Below are 23,141 nucleotides of genomic sequence, written 5' to 3'. Positions count from 1 at the left end.
ATTTATTTTTATTAGAATTTTTATATGTAAAAACATCGAGGGTAAAACCTAAAAACAAATAAAAATGATTTTTTTTCCTGTTTCCAATATCTCTAGTAGGTAGCAAATTTTACAAGTTTTGTGTTTTTTGCATATTTTCACTTGATAAAATAGGCTGAAGTTTATTACAAAATTACATACCAAAATCAGCCGAGTGTCTGGATTAGTTGATATGTTAAACTGACCTAACGCTTCTCATATACTTTACCATAATACCGGGATACAATGAATCTTCTTAAAATACAAGTAATATTTCTAACAAGAAAATTCATTCATCATTTATCAAACAATGATATTATTAGTTTTTACACGTTGACAGTTCAATAGGTTTTGAGGCTTTTTACTTTTAAAACCTACAAAATCTTTCAAAAATACGACCCACATACACATCATACATAGTTAACCCCTTTAGAATAACCACCAATATCGTTGTACAGTGCACAACCCAAGTGTTACGCGTACTCACAGCGGTGCTGGACGAGAAGGTGTGCGACCTGGCGGAGAGGCCGTACCCGGGCCGCGGCGCCGACCGGAGCGACGACACCACTGCAACACTAGCCGCTGTACTCATACTCACTCTAAACTGTCTATACCCACTGCGTTTATGTGACGTCAGCGATTTTTATGTATTGTCAGCGTTTTATGTCTTTTCAGCAATGTTTTAAGTCTGGTAAACAAAGATTGTCAGTTATCTTTGTTATGTTTCTGTCGTATCCGCTACATCAGTCATGTTACGTTTGATTTAGTCAGTAACGTGTAAAATCATGCAATGTAAGTCAACTTCGTCATTACTGTTATGTCATGTTTGGTTAACGTTGTCAGCCAAGTCAAACTCAAACTCAATCATTTATGTATTGAATAAGACTTCTTTTAAAAGCAAATATCATAATAGCTCTCTTAATTTCGTCAGCGTTTTATATCTCGTCAACAATGTTGTCTCCGTATTGTCGTCAACGTATTGTCTCCGTCAAGTCTACATGCATATGTCCAGTCTGTACCTACACACATTAAACCAGCTGCTCCCTCCCTCTTCCCCTTTCCCCCTAACGCTATCGAGAAACCTGCTCCTTATTTCCCCCCTTTCCGAAGTACCTGCTTATTTCCCTTATTCCCCCCTTACTCACATTGCACGGCGACATCCCGGCGGGCAGCGTGCTGGCGCGGGTGCCCGTGCCGGACCCGCCTCGCGCGAACATTACTACACAACACACACACATGCTACTCGCTTGTCACATACACGATACCGTGGCGGAGGTTGCTTTCTATATTTTGTGTGTTTGTTTGTTCAATTAGACCTTTAATTTTTAATAGAAAATATTGGCCTAGATATGTAAATAATCGATTTTTGACCAAAGTATTGATACTTTTCAAATTAAAATGATTAAGCATCACAAGAGGCATTTTTACCTTATAAATAATTTATAGAAGGAAAAATACGTGAATGACCGATTTTAGTGCAAGGTTAAGATACCTAATTAAAATGATTAAGCAAATATTGTAGATCAAACAAGTTGAGATGGATTTTATTTTTGGCTTGACCTACTCATTATGAATTGCAAATCATACAAACACTTATATTCAACACTTTTTTATTTCGGAAAGATTTTGTGCAAATTAGTTGGAATTAACCATTATACTTAATTATAATATTGAAAGAAATCTTCGCCACGATTTAATAATAATCTTATTTCTAATTACTTCTACTAAAATATATTTTAAACCATACAGGGATCAAGTCATCTTAATACTTAAAATATAAATTATTCATTCTTTCATAAACTATGTGTCAAAATTATACTTCAAAACGCTTAACAAAAGCGTAGAAAGGAACCCTTGAATCTTGCATGGTTTTTTTTTATTTACTTAATAAACTCTCGACTAAAAATGTCCACCAAATAAGACAAAAATGATCAAAATAAATAGTTCTTATCATATTCGAGTCTATATTTTTCATTACTTTTACATTTATAAAAATTAAAACCCATTGATGAACATTTTTATAATACACATTAAAATCACATTATTTTTTAAACCATTTACTAGGGTCTTAAAAAATGCACATGTAATAAAACAAATTGAATTAAAAATAATTTATAGAGAATTAACATAAACTCTTTTTTTTTCTACGAACAATTCTTAAAAGTATGTTTAAAACTACCTTCATTTTCTTATACTTATTTTAGAAACCGAGGAAAAAAATTATGTGATTTTCGAGTGTTTCCTTAAACCAGCAAATAATAAGCAAAACATATTTAACGTTCAAATAGCAAATAATCTGATTGAATAATTTCAACTTAAATAATAGCTTAATATATTGATGTATGTAAATTAAATTTAATGAAAGCCATTAAATATGTATTTTTTGAAATGTTTTTCTTTATGTATGAGAAGTATATGTATATATGTAATTAGCAAAAGCAATATCATTGACTAAATTACATTTGTTTTGTAAAAGCGTTAAAGAAGCGGAATTCCATGCTACATCACGAACACAGTGCCAATTCACAGGAAATAAAAATAATAATAAGGAATAAAAATTATAAAGGGTTGTTTCAAAGTTTCATTTGTAAATGGGGAAAAGTTTATCTATAATTTTGGTTGAACGCGCTAATCTCAAGACCAAGTGGTTCGAATAGAAAAAAATATTTTTGTATGACGGCGGTATAATATGGTATGACGTGTGGTATGACGTCACGCTACGACACTAGGAAAGGAAAAAATGCAAAAATGGGAAAAAATCCTTTTGAGAGCAGAAAAAACGGAATAGCTCAAACAGTTATGTCATAAATTTAAGGATCAACATCAAGTGGTAGTTATACTTTTGTTAGTGAGAGAGTAAAATTGGATATTCCTCACCCTTAGTAACAATTTTCAACCGCCCAAAGCAAAAGGTGGATTATTAACCACATACTTACAGAATATGCTACATTCTAGCATATTCTAGCAAGAAGACTAAGGTTTAATTTAATTTTATAACTAAATAAGGAAGAGGAAAATAGGAAAAATCTTTAAATAGGCAAGTCCACGCGGAAAAGGCATGGGTAATAAATAATTTAGTCTAAATATTTCACACAAACACCAAAACCAAAAATACTTTTCATATAGGATAGCACAAGACAAAAGCATACTACTGAAGCGCCCTGGTTTACCTGCACGTGCCCGCCGGTCGATTGTCGCTGTTAATACAAAACTACTCTACCCGTTTTGATGGGATTGCATTTTTTATACTGATTTTATCTTGGAAAAGCGTTTAAGCACGGATATATAATTGTGTTGATAGTAGAATAATAATACCAAAAAATAACGAAAAATCAACTGAAATGAATAAGCTGAACATTTAAAATTTAAATCACTCTTTCGTGAAAATATTGCTCCTTAATATAAATTTTATACTAATCGCAACATTATAACTATAATTTATTTTTGGTAATATTATATTATTTATATGGTAAAAAAACTGATAAAGTAGTTTTGTAGGTACACATAGGGGAACCCAAAAATTAATACCATGTTAATAGTGAAATGCGATGAAAGACAAATCATAGACATGAGTACGTAATAATCAAATCATAAAATCAAGTGTAAGAAGCGGCAGTTTGTTTTATATAACTAAAGTAATACGATAGATATAACGCTATTTACAATATGTTATGATTAGGGTTGTAACGGAACTCCGCCTCCGCCTCCGTTACTGCGGAACTTCCGCAAAGAATTTAACCTCCGCCTCCGCATCCGCCTCCGCAAAATTTATGCGGAGTCATATCGGAAGTTCATTTACGATCACAAACAACGCGCAAGGAGCGACGCTAGGCGACGCAGCCGCTCGGCTGCGTGTTTTCAAGTGAAATGGTCGAGAGTTTGCTTAATAGTGCGGCGTGGTTTTTTTATGAGTGATAGGCCTTATTACGAGCAATAATTCTATGCTAGTGACAAGCCGCACTTTTGCGTTTTTAAGGAGAAAAAAAATAAAAATGAAAATCTGATAAAAATATATTTCTCGGTATTCGGAGGTAGTTTTCCAAAAATAAAAACTGGATAATATGCGCCCAAAGATGCTTTATAAGTCTATATTTATTTAAAATAAATATCTTAGACAGTTACGATTTCAGAATACATTTCAATATTTTTCATGAAAAATTCACCATTTTAAAAAAAAGTATAAGAAATTGACACGTGGGTGTTCTACTCTCACATTTTAAATACATCCCTTGATCGATAAATACAATAAACAGCACAGGGAATTTTTTTTTGATCTAATGAAACACAGTGCCGCGGGAACACGGCCAAGTGGGTGGTGGGAGTATGAGTGAATGAATAACAGGAATCAACTTGTCAAAGCGTTCGGTACCGCGTAGTTGCAATTGAGCCGTGATTGTTTTAAGTAATTTTGTGCGTAATTATTAGTTATTGTTATTTAAATAACGTGATGAAGCCGAAAACTAGTGAAATTTGGCAGTACTTTGTAGAAGTAGACGATAATTATAAATTTTCCCAACATATTTCACCTCCGCCTCCGCCTCCGTTAACATCCGCATCCGCGGAGGCGAAGCTCTTCACCTCCGCATCCGCCTCCGCCTCCGCTAAGTAGGCCTCCGTTACAACCCTAGTTATGATGAAATGAACCCTGAATGTATTTTTAACTTCATTCTGGTCATATTTTAAAATAGCTCAATATCATGATACAAATTTTAAATAGAACAGAAACTAATCATTTTACGTTAGAAAAATAGACAAAACTGAATTATGCAATACTAGCTTACCGCCCGCGGCTTCGCCCGCTTTGTCTCAAACCTATTAAATTATACACTAAAACCTTCCTATTGAATCACTCTATGTATTAAAAAAAACCGCATCAAAATCCGTTCCGTAGCTTTAAAGATTTAAGCATACAAAGGGACATAGGGACAGAGAAAGCGACTTTGTTTTATACTATGTAGTGATTAGCCTATTGGTAAATTTCTACGTATACAAACACATATTATAGGTACTTCATTTAAAATACGTTCCGAATCTACTTTTAAAATAATTGTTACGTATAAAAACTCTGATTACCATATTGTTATAACGAAATATCCACCGTATTTCCACATGACATGGTCCAATTTTGTATGAATCAAATACTGCACTACACCAAACACTTTTTCAAGTAATAATAAAAAAAATCGGACCATCTCATTGGAATAACATCTTTTTTTTAACAAAACTCACCGTCACTAGTATGATATGTTTGTACTGAAATATAATAATAAATACCTTTTATTTCAGTCTACATTGTGTCTTTCAAATCGCTATACAGTTACACGACATATAAATAAAGTCGACTGCCAAATAATAATTCTTTTAATAACTAAAAAATTAAATACTAATAACAAAGTTTCATGAATCAACTTTTTTTAAATAAAACGTTTCTTTAGTTAAATTATTATTTGACTTATCGATTCAAAATACACTTTTAGATAATTATAGGGTACACATATTATCAATATTAGAGCTGTCATGGAGGGAATTCAGAAATTTAACTTACAAGTTAGGACTTTGTATTAAAGAAAATTATTCCATAATATAATATTTGTGTTGGTGTTTGGAATTGTGAAGTTAGTAAATAGGTAAATAAGTAGGGAATAAATCCATTTTGTTAGACTAACTTGTACTGTGTATGACTATGTGTTATATGACTTATGTTTGTATGTGTTTATATCAGCTTATAACATGTATTTAAGTGTGTGTGTGTCTATTTTTATATGCGTGTTGCAGTCGTGATTCCGCGATGTGTTTATGTATGTGTATTATGTATACTATATTATTTATATGCGAGCGTGTAGTTTTTATGTGTGTGTGTGTGTATGTACCTACGTTTATGAGCGTGTTCTATACGTATGTGTGTGTATCTATATGTATATAATACTTACCATTATAAGACGGCACGTGGTGATGTTCGGACAGCGAGTGACAGTCGTGATGTCGGGGGCGGTCGAGCGTGCGGGAGGGCGAAGCCCCCACTGGGGACGAGTAGCGGAGACGGGAGACTGCTTCGCGGGCTGCTGAGGGGGTTCTGTGGGATAATTAATAATAGGCATGACGACATTATCCATAAATGATCGTATTAGTGTTTTTAAGGGAAAATGTATAATAAATAAATTAAATATAGTGACTTAGAAAATCTTAAAAACATTAAGATTAATGAGATTATCAATAAAATAAAACATTGAAATTCTGCAGTTGGCCATTTTGATTAAAACACACGTGACGTCACGCTTATTAGTCAAAATAATGTTCATCGTATTCCTTTGTTTCGTTTCGTTTTCTCCTGTTGGTCTTAGCGTAATGATAGCCTATAGCCTTCCTCGATAAATGGGTTATCTAACACCGAAAGAATTTTTCAAATCGGACCAGTACTTCCTGAGATTAGTGCGTTCAAACGTTATGTTCTATGTTTCGAGTTATTATTTTATTTTTTTGAGTTGTTGTTTGTGAATAAATGTTTGTTTATGCATTATATGTCTATCGTGGTTGACATCGTCGTGTTTCCATCCCGATTATCATCGTCAAACTAGTAATCATCACCAATCAAATAATTTTAAAATTAAATTGATACACTTATTTGTCTGAAGGAATATTTGGCGCAAAAATTTTAAAATTAAAGAACACCAAAACACTTTTATCTTAGTCTAACAATGGTAAAGCAAATTCGATCATTATAATATGTACCTAGTCAAACAAACAAACCTGCTAGCATTTCTAGGGTCTAAGTTTTGTTTCTTCCACTGTTGCAGTTTCTCACGTTCCTTGACTTCTTTCAAAAACACCTGCAATGTTAAATTATAATTAAATTTACAGACGACAGCAAAGTCAATAAAGTTTGTTCAGTCGAACAAATCTATCAGACATATTATGGACTACATAATTTTAAATATCCAAGCTACAATAATTAGTTATCACATTAAAATTTTTATATTAATAATCCCAAGAACATGTTGGTCACTTCAACGTACACGTATACGCACACTTATACGCACACGCACACACAAACACACTTGTACATATCCGTACAGACCGACAAAGTTCTAACAGGTTCTGATATTTTCCCTCTATATTTGCATTTGTATTTGCATGTGAATATCTTAATATATTATATAAATCTCGTGTCACAATTTTTGTCCTCAATGGACTCCTAAACCACTTAACCGATTATAATAAAATTCACACACCATGTGCAGTTCGATCCAACTTGAGAGATAGGATAGTTTAAACATGTAGGTACCACGGGCGAAGCCGGGGCGAACCGCTAGTTGATAAATACGAATAAGAACTGTTCTACAAGTTTATTATTAGAAAAGATTATTTTATGTTTTATTTTTTTCACCTGCGCGATCCCCGAGTCTATCTTGGCCAACTCCTGTTCCTCCTTGCGCAGCTTGTGGTCCGGGAGACCGTTGCCGTTTACCTTCCCGTTAGTGGTGCCGTCGGCTTCGTCGTCACTTTCGGGCACACCCTTGTATGTGTCCGACCAGCGGCGACGACGTTCTGTAATCAAAATGGGATTAAAGTAACAAAAAATAATAAAAATCTCTATAAAATACCAAAAATCCTCAGCGGTATGGCAAAAAGAAGCAGGTTCGTATCCCGCTTAGTGATTGACTTAGTTATTATTATTTTTTTATTCTCATTAAAAAGCAATTGGGTGCTATACAATTTAATATTAAATAACCCATCTCTACATATATTTGAGAAATTAATCCTAAAAATATAAATCTTTATCTCTCTTTAAAGCTAGAAAACTATACGTTTTTATTCTAACAATTTAAAAAGCACATTGCACCATTGTGCTTAAAAATAGGAAGTACGGTAGAAATACAAAAATTACAGAATATAACATTCTGTAAATTTCAATTCGCAGAGTGGAGTGTACCCTACCCTCATAAATTTCTATAAAAAGATTATAATTTAACATTTACACGAACATAATAACCTAATTTGTAAGTAAAATGTTAACACTATGTGTCTCACCTGGATCTGTGTACGGGTACGGGGGCGCTGGGAAGTCGTCTCTCTCTATCTTGGGTTTGGTTCCCGGCGGTGGCTTGTATGCGGATGGGTAGTGTGATAGTTCTATCGGCTCCTAGAATAAATAAATAAATATTATAGGACATTATTACACAAATCGACCTAGTCCCACAGTAAGCTCAATTAAGGCTTGTGTATTGTAATATTTAATAAATACATATATAGATAACACCCAGACCCAAGAACAAAATATAATTGAGTTCATCACACAAATATTTGCCCTGACCGGGGATCGAACCCGGGACCGTCGGCTCAGTAGGCAGTTACTTTACCACTGCGCCAACCGCGTCGTCATGAATGATGAATTATTGATGTTTAAATATTTAACTCGGAGACATTTCAACAAGTTTGTTGACCAGATCAATAAGTTAACTAATATTATAATTATATAGAAAATGCAATCCTATCAAATTGAACTATAAACAAATAGGCTCGAAATTCTCTTTTGAATGTCGTCTTATAAAACATTCATTGAAATTAAGACCTTATTCACTGGCAGTAAGGTTCAAAGTCTATTGTATTGTAAAACTCTGTCTTATACACGTGATGGCAGAGTTTTACTTCGAACATTTTTTGAGCGAGATTACCTACGAGTTTAGTTGAATGAATGAATACGTTTATTGCCACAATAAGTTTGATACATTATTTTTTAGTTGTTTAGTAAAGATTCCTATACATATAATTTAACTATATTTCCGACCGCGGCTTCGCCCGCGTTTTCAAAGGAAAACCCGCATAGTTCCCATTCCCGTGGGATTTCCGGGATAAAACCTATGTGTTAATCCAAGTTACCCTCTATATGTGTGCTAAATTTCATTGTAATCGGTTCGGTAGTTTTTACGTGAAGGAGTAACAAACATCCATACTTACAAACTTTCGCCTTTATAATAGTAGTAGGATAAAATTACCTCATTATTCATATGCGGCGACTTCGGTCGTGGTGTTTCAGCCCGCATGGAGTCGACGAGCACGCGCATACCGGGGCGGGACGACGCCTTGCTGCCCGGCCGGGAACTCGTGCGGGTGCTTAAGCTTGCTGCACATACATGAATGTATTAATTTTTTGGTCATTTATTTAGATTTTTTGACGTGACAACGTCTTATAATTCGATAGAGCCGGCTGCACGCACGAAAAAACATGACTCATGCGGTGTCACCTTGCTCTGAAGCGTTCCATAGGCTTGAGGTGCAAGCGAGAGCGCGGAACGAGCGACAAAGAAGCACAATCGGACGTTGTCACGTTCAACTATCGTCAGTAAACCGACTTTACAGACAACCAATTTTTTTTTAAATAAAATACCACACTAACAGGGCGGGCGGTGGAAGTGCGGCGAGGCGGGGGGCCGGTCGGCCGGCGTGACGGGCCCGCGGGCACACAGTACTCACACGGCGGGCGGTGGAAGTGCGGCGAGGCGGGGGGCCGGTCGGCCGGCGTGACGGGCCCGCGGGCACACAGTACTCACACGGCGGGCGGTGGAAGTGCGGCGAGGCGGGGGGCCGGTCGGCCGGCGTGACGGGCCCGCGGGCACACAGTACTCACACGGCGGGCGGTGGAAGTGCGGCGAGGCGGGGGGCCGGTCGGCCGGCGTGACGGGCCCGCGGGCACACAGTACTCACACGGCGGGCGGTGGAAGTGCGGCGAGGCGGGGGGCCGGTCGGCCGGCGTGACGGGCCCGCGGGCACACAGTACTCACACGGCGGGCGGTGGAAGTGCGGCGAGGCGGGGGGCCGGTCGGCCGGCGTGACGGGCCCGCGGGCACACAGTACTCACACGGCGGGCGGTGGAAGTGCGGCGAGGCGGGGGGCCGGTCGGCCGGCGTGACGGGCCCGCGGGCACACAGTACTCACACGGCGGGCGGTGGAAGTGCGGCGAGGCGGGGGGCCGGTCGGCCGGCGTGACGGGCCCGCGGGCACACAGTACTCACACGGCGGGCGGTGGAAGTGCGGCGAGGCGGGGGGCCGGTCGGCCGGCGTGACGGGCCCGCGGGCACACAGTACTCACACGGCGGGCGGTGGAAGTGCGGCGAGGCGGGGGGCCGGTCGGCCGGCGTGACGGGCCCGCGGGCACACAGTACTCACACGGCGGGCGGTGGAAGTGCGGCGAGGCGGGGGGCCGGTCGGCCGGCGTGACGGGCCCGCGGGCACACAGTACTCACACGGCGGGCGGTGGAAGTGCGGCGAGGCGGGGGGCCGGTCGGCCGGCGTGACGGGCCCGCGGGCACACAGTACTCACACGGCGGGCGGTGGAAGTGCGGCGAGGCGGGGGGCCGGTCGGCCGGCGTGACGGGCCCGCGGGCACACAGTACTCACACGGCGGGCGGTGGAAGTGCGGCGAGGCGGGGGGCCGGTCGGCCGGCGTGACGGGCCCGCGGGCACACAGTACTCACACGGCGGGCGGTGGAAGTGCGGCGAGGCGGGGGGCCGGTCGGCCGGCGTGACGGGCCCGCGGGCACACAGTACTCACACGGCGGGCGGTGGAAGTGCGGCGAGGCGGGGGGCCGGTCGGCCGGCGTGACGGGCCCGCGGGCACACAGTACTCACACGGCGGGCGGTGGAAGTGCGGCGAGGCGGGGGGCCGGTCGGCCGGCGTGACGGGCCCGCGCAGGCGCGCCGGCTCGCTGGTGAGGTACGAGAACGCGGTGATGCGGTGCGGCGACGCGTCCCCCGAGCAGCGGCAGCGGTAGTCCCGCAGCACCAGCCCGGGCGACGCGCCGCGGTACCCGCTGCCGTACTGCGCACACAGACAAACACACATTACGCAGCTATCCAACAAGGTCATTGACCTTTAACTAAAGATCATTTACTTTTATGTGACAATTAATATCATTGGAAAAAACCAGAAAAACATTATTTTTTTACAAACTACCCTCACAATAAAAAATATATAATTTGCTACACACATAATAAGTGCTTAAATCATTCTTTACAATACTACCACAAACTTTTCATTCTAGTACAAAAATACACAAATCATTATCACATCCACATGCGTGCGTGATACAGGAAAGGAAAATAAAAATATATTCAAAATGATACTAAAAATGAGAAACGTATGTAAATGTATCAACTTAAAACTTAAAATAATAATAATATAGCCTCTTGACAACTCACAATTTGAAATCCAGTCAATTTTTTTTCTAACAAAATAAAAAAAAATTACTGCGCTCGATTTACTCACTAAAAATACAATACAAACATATAAAATGACTTTTCAAAACAAATATTATTGTCAAAAGGCTAAAAAAAAAACAAAAAAAAAACCGAACCTTCCTATTGAGACTACTGTACGGGCTGCAGTACGACCCGTTGACGCTCGGCGTGCGCGACCGCATCGAGAACTGAACACAAGCATGGTGCTGTCTCACTCGCTCTCATGTGTAGTTACGATACACCGTCCCGCTCGCACGTGCGTGCGTAACGGTGGCGTGACCACTCGTAGAGCTTATTTCAATCGAACTTATTATTTTTTACGTATGAAAATGTTTTTTATACAAAATGGAAAAAATGCAAGTTCGATTAAAACATAAAGCAAGACAAGCTTAAAAAATAAAGCAAATCATATGTAATTAAAAATAATCTATGGCCAATATCTAAGTGATTTTAAATTAAATAAAATTTCGTTGTCAGTCACTCATTTTGCTTTATTTGCAAAAATGAAGTCAACAAATGAAAATTGGGTAAAAACAATGTGTCGAATTGAATAAATATTACACTGAAAATAACTTATGTAGCCGGGACAAAAACTAAACATACAACATATACAACAGTGAATGATTTGAGATAACTATGTGAGTTGCTATGTGATAACATAACATGTATGCACATGCAAAAACAAATCGTACTTGACATTCTTCTAAAAAAATGCAACTCATAATAAAAAAAAATTGTGCATGATGATTTATTGCATTGATATTTGCAACGCGAGTACGTTAAAGTGGTATTTTTTGCATATAAAATATATATTTAAATATTATTTCGCTTTGTGTGTGTCAATATGTGCTCCTCATTTGTGTCACTTGCGTTTCAGGCATTCATACTTCTATGTATTAATAGTCTTATGTGCGGGATTATGCACCTAGGTGTGCTTGCATTTGTGTATAATGTATGTGTGTGTGTGTTTCTGACCAAGTATCTCTGCGTGCACATATACACCTGCATACGGGCATATAGTGTGCGTGCGTGTGTGTATCGTCTATCTAGACATGTGTGAATTTTTAAGTGCGTGTACATGTGTGCGTGTACATGTGTGCGTGTACATGTGTGCGTGTACATGTGTGCGTGTACATGTGTGCGTGTACATGTGTGCGTGTGTGCATATATATACCTGTAGCTCAGACGACGCCCTATCCAGAGCGAGCGGGTCCAGCGGTGTGAGCGGAGCATGAGGAGCTGGACCACATCTCGGGTGCCAGATGGCAGCACCCTGTAGGAACATCTCCTCGCCATCCCCGAACGGGTCGCCGCACTTGCTGCAGCGCGCGCATGTAGGGTGGAAGTGGTGGTTCTCGCCCGCCTTGAGATAATATTTTATGTTAATAATAAAGAAAACATTGTTTTCAAGACCGAAAAAAACGAAAAAAATATGTAAAAAATTTTGAAAAAAAAAAAAATTGTGAATTTGAAATGTGAAAGAGAGTGAAAATAACAATGAACGAAGGGCATTGTTGTCAGTTGTCATTTGTCCCATATTAAAATTTCGAGTATTATCTCCCGCCTAGAATAGAATATGACGACGTAAATAAAAATAAATTACGGTATCAAAAATCAAATCAAAATCAAAAATATTTATTCTGTAACAAATAGTATTACAATTTAACAGTCATTGAGACATCCTTTTAAGCAATAAATGCTTGTGTTAGGACATCTCGCTCTTCCGACAGTACATTATGCTTAAGTGTTACACGAATAACATTTTCTTATATAAAGAGAAATATGTAAAATTTATTTAGATATATGTATTATAGGGAACAGAACGTGTGTATATTTTGTGTGTGTGTGTGTGTGTGTGTGTGTGTGTGTGTGTGAGTGAGTGAGTGTGTGAATGTGCGTGTGTGTTTGTGAGAGAGTGTGTGTGTAGTGTGTATATTATATAATATGTTGCTTTTTTTTTAATTTATTTTATTTAATTTTAATAAGTCTTCTATTTCCTCATAATTTTTATTTTTTAACCATTTAATTAGTTGCAATTTACACTCCTTCGCTGTTTTAGGGTATATATTTAAGGCTTTATTTATTAAGTTGTATAGGCAAGAAGATTGTTTAGCCTGTTGTCTTCGAGCATATGCGGTTTTAACAAGTACATTGGGAACCACACATGTTTTCCTCCTTCTATTATCAACTTTAGGATCATATTTTAAACTTTTGTGTTGTTTCAGAACAATATTTAATACGTAAAGCTTTCGAACTGTAAGAACATCACACACTGAATATAATTCTTGAGTCGGAAATCTATAAGGTTTAAAATGGATAACCTTAAGTAAAGATCTTTGTGCCCTCTCAAGATCTAGAAATTTTGTTTTGGTAGCCCCTCCCCATACCGTAATACAATATGTAAGCACCGATTGAACAAGTGACACATATACAATTTTCAGCAAATCTGTAGTTGCGACATGTCTTAGGGTCTTGAAGAACCATACAAACTTTCTAGTCCTTGTCATATTAATAAACAATCTGAATTGAGCTCCTGGTTGGAGCTCTACATTTTGTAGAACAACTAAAGCTACGTTAATACATCTCATAAAACGAATAAGCGATACTCGTAATGATACATCATAATATTGAAGATCAGCAAATTCCTTTTCTATAATTTATCTTCATCAACAATCCAATTTCTATTCTATCTCATACTCAATACGGATTAAATTAGCAAATCCAGATTAAAGTACTGTTGATATATCTCGTACATTTCAATACTATTGTTACTCATTGTTGTCGACATTAGCTGATTCATTCAATGCCTAGCTAATGGATTTGTTCCCAAATTAATGGAGTGGAACGCTATTATTTTGGGATAAAGGAACCGCTTAATTATTCTTCATCTACCGTGTCGTAGTGACCCTATAATCAATTTTTTTTAAGCTATTGCATAGCTTCTATCGCGGGCTTTGAGCGCGGGGACCGAATCGAGTAATTCCGTAACAAAAAAAACCTCACGCTCCCCACTCCGACGGGCTCGGAGGTGTGGCTTGAAGCATGCTATGCAATAGCTTTACCGCGGCAGTCCCCGAGTGCCACACGTATTTTTTTTTATAATATAGTACAGCCGCTGGTAGTCCCGCTCGCGGGCACGGGTGGTGACGTCACGCGACCCACCTGCAGCACCTTCCCCGATATGAACCGCTGGCAGTAGGCGCAGCGCACGCCGTACAGCCGCTGGTAGTCCCGCTCGCAGTAGGGCACGGGCGGTGACGTCACGCGACCCACCTGCAGCACCTTCCCCGATATGAACCGCTGGCAGTAGGCGCAGCGCACGCCGTACAGCCGCTGGTAGTCCCGCTCGCAGTAGGGCACGGGCGGTGACGTCACGCGACCCACCTGCAGCACCTTCCCCGATATGAACCGCTGGCAGTAGGCGCAGCGCACGCCGTACAGCCGCTGGTAGTCCCGCTCGCAGTAGGGCACGCCGTTGCGGCCCATGTACTCGCCCTGCAGCACGGCGCCGCACTCGCCGCACGCGAAGCACCACGTGTGCCACTGCCGGTCCAGCGCCACCAGCGCCTGGCCCTCGGAGAGCTCTTGCCCGCACCCCGCGCACGCTGTAAGGTCATATGTACACAAAATAAGCATAAAAGAAGCCTGTTTCTATGACAGCACATACAGGGTAATGACATTTGACAGACTGAAAAAATGCGGTTCAGTGTTTTACTGCAGAAATTTCTTGTGATGACATGACATAAACATTAACAAAATGTTAAAACCGAATTAATATGAGATACAACATAATAAACAAAACCTATCCTAATTCACAACAAGATCGGACAATTAACAAAATCCATCATTACCATAAGCATATTACAATTCCCAATTCCTACTTCTACCCTATATGACCAATATCCACTGACCATTAGGATCCAGCTGCCTCTGGTCCACCTGGTCGCGCCCATCACGCGCGTGGTCAGACACGGGCGACGTGGGCGTCACGGGCGCGGGCGACGCGGGCGAGCGGGCCGCGCGCGCCGTGTGCTTCTGCGGCGCGGACGTGCAAGCCGCGCATATCACCTCCGTGCCCGTGTACGTTACCTTCTCCCCGGATGGGAACGCGCGTCTGTAAGACGACGATATCTGTTTTAACCCCTTGACCACCGAGCGGCCCAATGAGACCGCGACACAATAGATTTTCTATTGTGTCTGTGGTTCCGGGGCCTAAGTTATTAAGATAATATGTGCTAAAACATGAGAACAAGGCGATAGATGATATTGGGTCTATTATTCTCCATCATATCGTTATAATAACGTACATAAACATGATAATAATCGGATGGTTTGTGACAAAACCCGGCTATGAATATTCACATGACATTGCAAATGTAACTGAACTCAGGGAATAACTATAAAAAGTAAAATAAAATACAAAAATGTTGAAATACAGATTTCAAATTGCCTTCCTTTTGCGGCGCAAGAGAAAACATGTAAAATAGATGTACCTTCCTTTTTATTTCTACTTTATTTTAATATCTACCTAAAAATCAGGTTAACATGAAAGTGGTAACAACATTCAAAGATATTCAGTTTTAATCGTTTATCAGAACATCCATTACTATTTACTATTTACCTTACCTACATTATATGAAAATTTATAAAAACAATACTCACTTGCATCTCGCGCACGTGAAACATTTCTGATGGTAAGTGTTGCCGAGTGCGGAGACCACCTCACCCTCCACATATTGGTTGCAGGCTGCGCATCTCGTGCCGAAAGCACGTTGATAATCCTGGAACATTTTGATATTTATTTAACTCTAGCTTTTTCCATACAAAAAGAATAGCAAAAGAAGCGACTATAAGTATTGAAAACGTAAAGGATTAAGTACGCTTAAAGTTATGGATACCTCAAGAAATTCTCGTCAGAATTGGAGCAAAACTTTAATGAGAACACGTGAAAATCAAAAGTTCAAACGAACCATTAAACTTAGTTTTCAAATAAAAAGTAATGAGGTAACACACATAGAAATAGAAATGAATTGAAAAATGTACTTTTTTTAGCCCGTTAAAATATACACTATTTCATTCACTAGCATTCCATGTGTCGTGGAGAAAAGCATTTTAATGGAGTCTTAAAGGTTACGATCCACCTACGTCAATAATGTTTAATCGTCTGCGTGACGCAAGCTAGTACGTAAGATCTGAATAAGACTGATCCTTGAACTATGGCCACGTTTCTGTACGTTTTGTCTCAGTTGATTGTTCCTTTGAATTTAATCCTGACAATTTATGTGTGCAATTTTATAAACTAAAAACGTTGAAGGAATGAAAGAAAACAAATGAATCAATGGGGGATCGATATCTAGATAGTTTATCACTAAAGATGCAGAAATTATTAAAGATATCCACCGCCAAATTATTGACAATAAACCGTTTTTCGAAGCTCTGCTTTATTAAGTCAGTGCCGACCAACGATCCTTACGATCGCTGGATAGGAATCGATAATCACCGCGCTTAAACATTTGCAAATTGAAACTTCTGCAAATGGCTTGCCATCTCTATGCAGTTCAGGTCTGGAGAAGTTATTAACAACGATCTTATAGAAAAAGACTTTGCCAGAGTTCAACTCACTTGTGGGCAATAATAGTATCCGTCTTTACAGAAGAAGCCGCCTCGGGCCAGCGACGCGGAGCAGGTTCGGCAAGTAAAGCACGCCATGTGGAAGTACTTGTCGGAGACGCGGAGCACCTCCCCGCTGCACTTGCCGCCGCACGCGCCGCATGTTACCTTCCCTGGGGATAACAAAAATTGGTATATTAGACGGTTTCATATTAAAAACAACGGCTTGATATCAAATATACATTTGCCCCCATAGGTAGCATGTAGTCACCTTTGCTTATGATAAAAATAAATAAAAATAATCCTGGTCAAAAATAAGAAGTAAAAATTCAATGCCTGGTAAAAAGTAACGTTTCCTGAACTCTGACTGCTCTTTAAATATACATAACCCTGTAAAAGAGATATATTTCATAAAATATCTGCTATAGTCATAAGAGATAGGGTTCAGTTAACAGGAACGTAGGTAACGTCAGAAATTATTCATACTGAAGTCGTTAGAACATCAAAGATTTGCTAATTTGCTCAGGATCATTTTTATTCCATCCTATAAAAATGGTATAGAAGATTCTTATTCATTGAAAAATATAGAATAGCGTATTAAAAGCAATCTTATAATAATATGAAAAAAGATTATGAATAAGTGAAAAGTTCTAGTTTAGAAGTATTAAAACGTTTTATGCATTCCATTCTTAACAAGAGAGGTATAATTATACGGCTTCCCACTTAGCACTAGCTCTATTTTAACTTGAATAGAAAAAATATAATACTAAGAGTTTAAAGACGATGTCTTTTATTTTATTATTCATTTTGTGAAAAGATATCGTGATTATTGGATCATAGAATTGCCCCTATTTATACATTTAAATACCTAATCAAAGATTTATCACGTTCTATTGAACCAGGGTCAATATTGAACAGATTCGATTGAATTGCCTTATTTAATGGTCTTATTTAATGGGTTTGTTTTAGAAGAACTGGTGACTGGACTAATAATAATTCGATTTATTATTAAGTATTAAATTATATTAAATTATATTAATAAATTATAATTAAAATATTAAATAAATAAATAAATATTATAGGACATTATTACACAAATCGACCTAGTCCCACAGTAAGCTCAATTAAGGCTTGTGTTGTGGGTACTAGGCGACGATAAATATAATATTTAATAGATACATAGGTATATAGATAATAACACCCAGACCCAAGAACAAATAATTGAGTTCATCACACAAATATTTGCCCTGACCGGGGATCGAACCCGGGACCGTTGGCTCAGTAGGCAGTTACTTTACCACTGCGCCAACCGCGTCGTCAAAAAATTATTCATTAGTAAAACCGTTATAGATTAAAATAGCTTATATACTTTAAATTTTTTGCTTTTTCGTGAATATTTAATGTTTACATATTTTTAAAACATTGCTCATAGGATTTCCATTTATAACATTTTTAAAACATTATTTATGTGAATATTTATTAGTTACCCAATATATACAGCACATTCTTGACTTAGTTTATGCCATTGCCAACAAATTTTTTTTCCTATGTAATATTCATACCGACCATTTGATTTCTATCATATCAATCACTCAAAAATATTTTATTTCTGTAAAGTGCACAAAAATAGTACACACTAAAACCAATAAAAGGTGACGAAATCACCAAGGAATGTGCACTCTTACGCATGATGTAATTCCCTTAATTCTATTACGGCGTAATATCGTACGCGTGCGCACGCGCCGTCCGACACTCGGTATCGATTAACTCCATCAGATTAGGTCGATAAAAGTGCTTTATTAAAAAGCATCCATCTGTGAATTGAACAGCTGTGAATCGGTCTAATAAATCTTATTAGGATGTATGCAGTTAACATTAATGTCTCTTCCTTTTTAAGGCAAAGAAACCGTACTTCTGTGTTTAATGAGTGTAATATAATTCGTATTTGCACAACTAGAAATTTGTGAACATTTGTAAACACCTGTAATAATATGCCCATTGATTAAATTATAGCAGGAACACATAATAGACCGGGAGATACTGACACAAAATTTCGAGTCATTTGTAACAAGGATGGCGGTTCTACAGGGGTCTTAGTACGCAATGACAAAAAGAAAAATGATGGTGTGAACGCTGGTACCGGTGGCTTAGTCGCGTGGGCGTTTGTCGAACTCGTCGGAAAAATAGCGAAAGTCAAACGATTTGTAACACAAAAATTTTAGAATTTACCGATAGCCCATAAAAAAATAGTAGGCGGTAGTGTCATGCCATACTTTTCCGGCGTGACTTACAGCCCGCCATACCGATGCGAATGTGTTGATTTAAATAAAACAATCATTCAACCATTTGTACCAGGCTAACTTTTGCACAGGTAACTATCGTCGTGCAGCCATTTACGAAAATCGCCATGCCATACTTTTCGGACGATTCCAAATGGTCGCCATACCGCCGAAAATCTGCAAAAAATTTTTATTTCGCCAAACTTTTTGTACCAGTATTGCATTTGGATTTTTGGAGAGTATTTGATAAAATGTGACCATTATTATATTTGCCATACTTCTAGTAGGGGGAAAAAGTGCTGTCATACTTGAAAACTTAATTTATTATTAATTTATATAAGTGAAGATTTCCAACACATAGATCTTTGAAATTTTGTATTTATATTTGTTGATCCTCAAACTTACAGGAAAAATAAGTGCCATACTGTTACAAATCGTTTGACTTTCGCTATTTTCCGACGAGTTCGACTAACGCCCACGCGACTAAGCCGCCGGTACCAGCGTTCACGCCATCGTTTTTCTTTTTGTCATTGCGTACTAAGACCCCTGTAGAACCGCCATCCTGTTACAAATGACTCGAAATTTTGTGTCAGTATCTCCCGGTCTATAAATTCATCAATTCAATGAAGAATTTTTTGATAATATACTTTTACCATATCTTCTAAACATTCGCAAAACTTACTTCTTTCGTGAGTGACAGAAATAAATTAATGGTTTTCCGTAAAAGTGCTCAAAACGAGTATTTTTTAAAAGACTATAATACTGCAAATATATTAAGTTTTTTAAACATTCATATATCAGTAATTATCTTCATAAAGTATCAAAAACAGCTCGATCACTCATCTCAATGATACCTAACACTTCTCAAGCACATAACGTTTCAACTCTCACAGCAATCAATCGTAAATTAAAGGTCAATTTGAATAATTGGCGCTATATAATGGTAGGCGACAAAAAGCGATCAAATACTATGTACTTATCTGTCTGTGTATCACGTCGAACTGGTTCCTATAATGATACGGTGCGAATATCACCTGTACCGACAGACGATGATTTGTCGAGTACCGTTTACGCTACTTGCAATTAATATAAAATTATAAACTAAAAGCTTTTTATGTACTTAGTACAATTCTAAGAAACTGTTTACTTTTAAGTTACTAACAGACTAACAATTACGAAAAAAAAATCTAAAATTAAAACCGTTGTATGTACTAGTTGCAATTCTGCGAAACTACCTCCAAAATATTTAAACTGGGCTACTAATAGACCTATAATTTGTTGGTTTAGAACGTACTTGTAAGTACTTATACATAACAACATATTTACGACATTCTGCTCTTGGGCAAGGGTAGCAATATTTATAGGACTTCTTGTATTAACTAGAGATGAGAAAACAAGTTGCTTGCTCTACGCGACAATTTCCTCCGATGTACTTAATCCTAAACCACTTAATAATATATTACATTTTCAGAAACTCTAAATGATTATGCTACACTTTCCTCTGTATTTTTGACTTCTTTTCTTTATTAAGAACTGCATGCTAATTACAAAAATATCCATAAATATACCATAAACAAAGACATCCGACAATCCCTTTCCTGTCTGCTCTCTTGACTAAGAACTCTACGCTAACAGCAAAAAGTATCAAAAACTACGGAACCAAAACAATAACATCCGGCACACTCTTGACCGTCTGCGCATCTATGACTCATTGGATAGCCCGCAAGTTTCTTGCTATAACTGATATACAATTGTTATTTGATTGCTGTTACATCGATTTTAATTTCGATCAAGTTCTCAAATACATCTCTACTGCTTTATAATTTAATTTTGATTGACTAGTTTTACTTTTTGTTGCTTTAATAAGTGATGATTAACACAATATTGCTTTTTATGATACCGAATAGAAGAATGGAAGGACAAAATTTTATGTTAACCTAAATATTATTTTTAATGCAGGTTTTTAACTAAAAATTCATACCTACTCGAAAATCCGAACGTTTATACTAAAAAAGTAAAGTTAAGAAAACGAAACAATGACACAAGCAAAAAATATCCTTTGCGATGTGATACAGAGTATCTATAAAATTGTGTCTCAATATGCCACGAACAAGCACATTGCATATTCCAAGTATTCCCTTATATTCAATTTTACGCGAATATTTAGCATTAAGAAATTCGTCACGACCTACGCTTGCGCGTGACCACGCTCTATATTATTCGTAACATCGGGTTAATAATAACATACCTAATGCGTGTGAAATGCGATGTAAAGTCTGCGAAGTAAAGTCATAACACATTCCAGAGGTTCATACACACCCGCGATATATGGCCATATTTAATTTAAAATTTAATTTATACTAATACATATAAAGCTGAAACGTTTGTTTGTTTCCTTACTTGAGTGCCAATATCAGGAACTGCTAGTTCGATTTGAAATATTATTTCAATGTTAAATAGTCTATTTTTCGAGGAAGGAAATATATTACATAGATTATAGACTCTATATTATCACGCATAGTAAATAAATTTAAAGAATCTGTTTGTAACTAAGTCTACGAGTGCATGCATATGCTCTGAACCCATTTTATTTTTATGTTGTCTATGTCTGGAGCACTCAAACTAATACTATAAAAAGTTAGATCTACGTGAACGAGATTTCCACTAGCAAATATATCTACGCAGCAAATCTTAATTTTATTAGTATACATACTTTTCAAAAAAATATGAATATTTTAATAAAATAAGCTCTAGAAAAAAATACAATGAACGACATATTGTTCGATGACCTTTTATATACAAAAGCTGAACTAAATAGCATAGCTAATTGATGAAATTCAAGGTTCGCATTAGGTACCCATAGGCGAAATCATGGACACCACAATCTAAAGCTATTCCTAACAATATTATAAACACGAAAGATTTCATGGAAGGATGGAGATATGTATGTTTATTGTTCTATCACGCAAAAACAGCTCATCAGATCTGTATGAAATTTGGCATAGAGACAGACTCTTACCTTCTTCTAGATATTAGATTACTTTTCTTAAGCAAAGCAAAGTTCGCTACTGGATTTAAGGTTATTCTTAAGCAAAGCCACGTTCCCTAACTAGTGCTTATTAAAAACTCTCGCGCACTTATGGTCAAACCCCGTGGAATGCGTCTCCAGGCAACTGGCGAGGTGCCAGAGTATATTTAGCTTTAAAACTAACTTCACGACTAATGGATGACTTTTATCAGCTTTATGGGAACGTTAAAAGCTCTCCCGTTGTTAATACGGGCTGGTAATGAAGAATGATGATCCTAGCAATTGTATTGGTGTCTTTTTATTTCAACCGACTTAAAAAAAGTAGTTCTTAATTGGACATATTTTTGGATCAAAACTTTCGATTGGGTGAACCGATTGTTATGATTATTATTTTTTGTTTGAAAGCTTGTCTGATTGGTCTGATTTAATTTTTTTTTATAACTAATAGATACATGGATGCTTTTTCTTCGAGCAAAAAGCACTGCTGAACATACATAAATTATAGATACGTACACAGTAGGTATAGATAGATTATAGTCAGAATTCGCACAAAGTCAACTTTTTATTCGAACTACACGCTAGTGATGCCGCGGGCTAAATCTAGTACGTAATTAAAGTTGTTGGTACATACAATATTTGCGCTTAAAATTATAACATGCGAAGATAGCCTCGAGGTTGCATGATAATGTCGATTTAATGATGAGGCAACATTAAGACGTCTATATTTTTTTCAATTTTGTTCCAAACATCAAATATTAATTTTAAAGTAATTATACAACAGTTCTATTACATAAGTGATAACATCGATTCAACAAAGCTATAGAGCAAGTCATCTACCTCAGAAAAAAAAGTGTCTTAGCAAATTTCCTGTCTTCTTCAAAGATCCATGGCCGAGATTTGTTCAGTATATTTGTATAAATCATTTCAAATTTCGTATTAAACGATCTATCTACTGAAAAAATCCGGATTCC

At 37.9% G+C, this 23,141-nt stretch overlaps 1 protein-coding gene across 3 annotated transcripts in view; it reads right to left on the bottom strand.

Moving 5' to 3' along the window:
• The window catches only part of Unc-115a (actin binding LIM protein Uncoordinated 115a), a 121,029-nt gene that overhangs the window by 4,250 nt on the left and 93,638 nt on the right, over positions 1 to 23,141 (bottom strand). For 2 of the 3 annotated variants that reach the window (XM_089709763.1, XM_089709761.1), the window contains exons 2-14: positions 16,876 to 17,036; positions 15,916 to 16,034; positions 15,165 to 15,367; positions 14,638 to 14,858; positions 12,428 to 12,616; positions 11,370 to 11,441; positions 10,645 to 10,834; positions 9,012 to 9,139; positions 8,047 to 8,158; positions 7,403 to 7,563; positions 6,766 to 6,845; positions 5,949 to 6,091; positions 506 to 585 (exon numbers count right to left, since the gene is read on the bottom strand). In XM_089709763.1, the coding sequence (XP_089565889.1) occupies positions 506 to 585; positions 5,949 to 6,091; positions 6,766 to 6,845; positions 7,403 to 7,563; positions 8,047 to 8,158; positions 9,012 to 9,139; positions 10,645 to 10,834; positions 11,370 to 11,441; positions 12,428 to 12,616; positions 14,638 to 14,858; positions 15,165 to 15,367; positions 15,916 to 16,034; positions 16,876 to 17,036 (1,859 nt within the window). Of the gene's footprint in view, positions 1 to 505; positions 586 to 1,163; positions 1,238 to 5,948; positions 6,092 to 6,765; positions 6,846 to 7,402; positions 7,564 to 8,046; positions 8,159 to 9,011; positions 9,140 to 10,644; positions 10,835 to 11,369; positions 11,442 to 12,427; positions 12,617 to 14,637; positions 14,859 to 15,164; positions 15,368 to 15,915; positions 16,035 to 16,875; positions 17,037 to 23,141 lie in introns of all 3 variants that reach the window. The other variant, XM_089709762.1, reaches the window with a different exon arrangement.

The sequence above is a fragment of the Colias philodice genome, chromosome 23, assembly GCF_061535455.1.
Source record: "Colias philodice isolate Cphi_HAF_F1 chromosome 23, ilColPhil1 Martin Lab GWU primary, whole genome shotgun sequence".
NCBI classification, from domain to species: Eukaryota; Metazoa; Arthropoda; class Insecta; order Lepidoptera; family Pieridae; genus Colias; species Colias philodice.
The sequence above is the reverse complement of the archived record's forward strand: the minus strand, read 5'-3'. Positions and strand labels throughout refer to the sequence as shown.